This window comes from Austrofundulus limnaeus, unplaced genomic scaffold (assembly GCF_001266775.1).
Source record: "Austrofundulus limnaeus strain Quisiro unplaced genomic scaffold, Austrofundulus_limnaeus-1.0 Scaffold207, whole genome shotgun sequence".
Taxonomy (NCBI): Eukaryota; Metazoa; Chordata; class Actinopteri; order Cyprinodontiformes; family Rivulidae; genus Austrofundulus; species Austrofundulus limnaeus.
The window spans coordinates 183,966-188,947 of NW_013952609.1; the positions used below are offsets into that span (position 1 = coordinate 183,966).

The 4,982-nt window shown below is 40.3% G+C and overlaps 1 protein-coding gene across 1 annotated transcript in view; it reads right to left on the reverse strand.

Moving 5' to 3' along the window:
- rbm27 (RNA binding motif protein 27) overlaps positions 1–4,982 on the reverse strand; it is a gene marked incomplete at its 3' end in the record, with an annotated part of 14,907 nt that overhangs the window by 6,776 nt on the left and 3,149 nt on the right. The window contains 6 exon segments of the mRNA XM_014018993.1: positions 583–777; positions 1,322–1,549; positions 2,139–2,462; positions 2,789–2,979; positions 3,802–3,881; positions 4,000–4,127. Of these exon segments, the coding sequence (XP_013874447.1) occupies positions 583–777; positions 1,322–1,549; positions 2,139–2,462; positions 2,789–2,979; positions 3,802–3,881; positions 4,000–4,127 (1,146 nt within the window).

Below are 4,982 nucleotides of genomic sequence, written 5' to 3' on the forward strand. Positions count from 1 at the left end.
GTTAAAAAAATAAAAGCCAACTAATTTAAATGATAACATGTACACAAGTATCAATAAACACACATTTTTTAAATAAGGAGAAAAGTTCAAATACCACTAATATAAGATTAAGAAATACAAATTTAAGTCTAAAAAATAATTACGAGTTATAGCAAAAATACCAAATAAACTCTTTTCATGACAATCAAATTGCATTTGTAATACAAGAAACCAAGAAATACAGAGCAGAATTATAATTCTAAAGTGAAGTGCTCTATTTTATAGAAACAATTTACATTTAATCCTAAATTTGTTGTTTTTAGCTTAAAGAACAGCACCACCCTGTGGCTTATAATTGTTACTGCACTCACAATTATTGCACAAACATTACCATGAGTTAAACAAAAATAAAGACACCACCACAAACAAGACACTTAACAGGTTTTCTTTAAAAAGCTCAAAGTTATTTTAAGCAAACAAACATATTTTGTTCTAAGCAGCTAAGAAAACAAAGAAGGAACAGAAGAAAAATAAATCACAAACAGGAAAAAAAAAAAACAGCCACATGGTCCCAATCTGAACAGAAAAAGCATTTCTGCTTACATTCAGACTGGACATATTGAGGGCGAAGAGACACAGATGAGGATGAAGAAGGAGGCTGAGGAGGAGGAGGAGGAGGAGGAGGAGGRGGAAGAGTAGGRGGCAACCCCACGCCTGGTGGTCCGAGAGGAGGAGAAGAAGTGATTGTGGATTGGTGGTTGGGGGTATCGATCCCACTGGTTGCTATCAGTGGGGGTCCTGAGGGAGACACAAGTCCAAGCTTTGTTCTAAACCGCTAAATGTTTTCATTCTACAAAGACTACCAGCTAAATGAGGAACAGCCTTTCAACAACACYATGTGTAAAAACATACATGATTTGTCTTGTTTTAAATTTGTACCAGTACGGAGATCTTTTAAACCCAGTGTCTGATTCATACAGTATAATCAGTTTAGCCAGAGCAAWGCACCATGAGAATACCAACAATGCACAAACATGTTATCATAAAAATACAACTTATATATAGAATCCTGAACTCAGTTGTTTTGCAAGTATAAAAATGTTCCTTTTGTTCTTAAACCAAAAAGTCATATTGTGAAGGCATAAAGAGGAAGATAAAATAGAGTGCAGGGCAATGGGGGAAGTGCAGACACTCTTATTGAGGCCTGGCACAAAAAGCTAAAGTGCTATGACTGTGCAGGCTTAAAAGTTATAATTAGTAAGATTAGAGAAGAAGGTACACATTACAAWGCACCGTTTCTATTAGTTGATGCTTATTACATGGAGGTAACAGCACTGCTCACCTGTCATTGGGAAGACGCCTGGTGGCGGTGGCTGGCCATAGGGTGGCATGGATGGAATCCTGAGGGACGGGGGCGGCTCGGTGATCGGAGGCATGGGTAACCTGGCGGGAGGCATTACAGGAGGGGGTGGGAACGGAATTATATTCGGGAGGTTGACGTCATCGACGATGAGGGGATCATTGCCATGGTCGAAAGGACAAAGGTCGCCGCGGACACAAAATCCTTTCTCTGAGGAACAGAAACAAAAACAAGTGTTTTGAAGATGTATTAATAAATTATTTAGATTTTTTTTCTAGWCATACACGAGTTTACAATCTCGTTTTTATTAATGGTTAACTTAAAACTATTCTGCACAAAAAATAAATAAATAACTGAAGAAATGAGATGAGACCAATGTTGAAGTAAGGTGCACAGRGCGGTGCATGATTTTACCCCACAGTCTCATTAAGACACTGGGTCTCTAGTGTCTGAACACTGTCACAGCAGTGTGCTTCAGGGACAGTGGGATAACTTTAAACTCTCTCGTGTCTCTGTGTAGATAGGACCTGCTTGCTTTGCTGCCTTTCACTGGGGACACGAGACACGGGTGCTAAACAGTGGTCATTAGTGAAGAGACTCAACAAGGAACTAAAACCCCTCGTGGGAAAACACAAGAACCAGAGCAAGCTTTGCAATGACTGCTATCTTGTTTACTTTGTGCAGAGATATCTTCAGTTRTAACAGATACACATTTTGTAAACTGGAAGCACAAAAACGTTTGAGSCCAGAYGGATCAGCTCAAATAAAAACAACAGGAACAGCTAAACGTTGCCTTTACCGTCGTAATCCCTGCAGCGCTGCTTCAGGGAGACGCTCTTGTTGCTGAAGGGCTTGCCGACGCCATCTTGCCTCTGAGCGCCGAAGTAGCTCGACCAGCTGTCGGTAGTGCTGTCGGGCAGGTGAGCGGGTGTCGCCACAGGAACCCCTCCAGCTCCAGAGACTCCACTGGACGAGGACGGGGGGAACGGGTGTGGAGCTGTGGGAAGGGGCAGGAGAAGCGGTGGGTGCTGCGGCGGCGGCGGCYGCGGCTGAGAGCCGGGTATAACAGAAGCGTTGTAGCTGTTTGTGTCTTTTCTCTCCACCTCAAACTTTGACTTGAACTCTGCAGAGGATAAAAACAGAGATTTGTAAATAACAAGCAAATAACTTTAAATGCCAACTTGATTATTTTATCAGGRCAAACGTGCAGATTAACCTTGAGGGTAATAAGGCCAATTCCAACCCATGTTGCTGAATCCCCAATGATGTGACTGCAAAGCTGTCCACATCGTTKCTTCCTTCTTAACCCAACAACAAAACCAATTCTGTCTCCTTTAAACAATCCAAACCAGTTCACATCCAGGTAGCACCTGACTCCCACATCACTAASGCAGACACGAGCTCTGCCACACCCGAGTCTGTTCCCCTGTGCGGTCGCTGCTCTCTCACCTCGGCCCCCTCTGTGCTCCCGGTCCCTGCTCTTTCCTCGGCTGCCACTCCTGCTCCTGCTCCTGCTGTAGCTCCGCCCGCGGGGGCTGGCCCTGCGACGCTCGTGGCGCTCGCGATGGGATTCGCTGCTCTTCCCGTGCCGCTCGAAGTCACGCCGCTTGCGGTCGTCCCGCCTCCTGTCATCGCGGCTCCTGTGCGGGTGAGTCGGAGAGGACACGTTTAAATTACACCTCTGTGTTTGATTTAAATGCTAAAGTCAGTCAGGCCTACGCAACAGGTTTCTGACACAACAGATAAATGTGGTTCTCAAACCACTCAAACTGACATGGTTTCTATTTATAAATAATCATGTATTTTTTTTATAAACACTTTTCCATTCTTTTATTGCACTGCAGAAAAAAGCACATTAGTAGCAAACAATGTRATTAGAGGGAGGATTTCATTATCACCTGTCATCAAAAGGCAAAGGGGAAGGATAATGCTTTTGCTTGTGTCTGTTAGKAAAARTTCTTATGAACCTCTCCAGAAATTTTAATGAACTTTTCAGGAAATTATTGGATGCACATCTACGACTGATTAACTTTCAGAGCCAACCCAGCACAATATGGCTGTTATGACTCAGAAAATATTGCAGATACTGACCTAAAACCTGATGTGCAAGCAGCTTAGTGTCATTAACAGAACACACTCTAAATGGGACATTTTACAACATCAAATGAGATTGCACATAACATTATTTTTAATATTGTTTAAAGTGATTGTTTAGACAATTGTCCAGTCTCAAGTAAATCACAGCTAAGGGACACCAGGGCCTTCAGCAAGTTACCAGCAGAACTCCTGAGGATTAAAACTGAACATAAAAATATAGCAACACCTTAAGACCTTTATACAAAATGCATCAAATGAAAATATTTTATTCTAAATCAACAGTAAGTATACGTTAAGTAGACAAATGATACAAATATTTTTGTCATTAAAACAGGTTYAAGAGATGCTCGAAGCCACAGCCTTACCTGGATTCGTTAAAGTCAGAGCGGTTTCTCAGGGGGCTTCTCCTGCGCCTGTTTTCTCTTTCCTCCTCTGGAGTTTCAGTCTTGAGGGAAACAGTGGGTTTGTTACAATAAAATACATTTAAAGACAAACATTTTAAGCACATGCTTTGATCCAAAGCCTTAAAATAAAAATTAAATCTGCTCATCYACCATTTTTACCTCAACGACATCAGTTTTGACTGCAGGTGGTTTAACCTCTTCCTTTGGAGGTTCCTTGGCAGCAGGATTTCCCAGGTAGTTCTTTGTTGTCAGCGATTCAAAAAGCTTATCGACAAATCCAACGGTTTCTACAAAAGCAACAAGAGATCACATCAACACGTTTCCTTTTCATCACACATTTTTGTGCAGATTTAACAAGTCTTCAAAGAGCAAAACTGCCTCCAAGGATGGAAAGCAATACAAACCCCGCTGCTTTAATTTATGCAAATAAATGATCCTCTTTTCTTCTCTAAATAGATCAGAAACAATAAYAATCACTGAGGAGCAGCAAAGACATGAAACCGTGGAGAGCTGCCTATTTATAACATGACTGGAAACATAAAATGAAATTTAGAAAACCAGTTTATATATTGTGCAACAGTCAGGAGTYTTTTGTTTACGCTCTGCACTTAGTATCTGCTTTTGCAAACACTTAAAAAAATAATGAATATGTTAATGAGAATGTTATTATATAATCAAAACGTTAATGTAAAGATTGTGATCTTATTTAACAAATGGTAAATTGTGTTGATGATATTTATTAAATAAATGACATCATMCAAATGGTACCACAACTCAACAACAATACAACACTCCCTCTGCTGATCAAAAACAGGAACAACACGCAGCCTTATCGCTTCAAACCTAGTGCTAGTTACTTTTTTTTGTTTGAACACAACATTATTGCATCAAATCACTCCAGTTTAACTATACCTTATACAACTAAAATATATCTGGTAATAGCTGCAGTCACAAGAAAAAACTGATTTGTTAAAAATTAACCATTCAACCCTGAACTATGTCAACCTACAACTTTTACAACCTTTGTATTTAGATTAGCTTAAGTGMAGTTAAGATGGAGGTATGTTTTCCTTACATTTGCTTCTGCTCAAACAGATTTTTATTAAAAACTCTACATTCTACAATCATCAATTGTATTATTA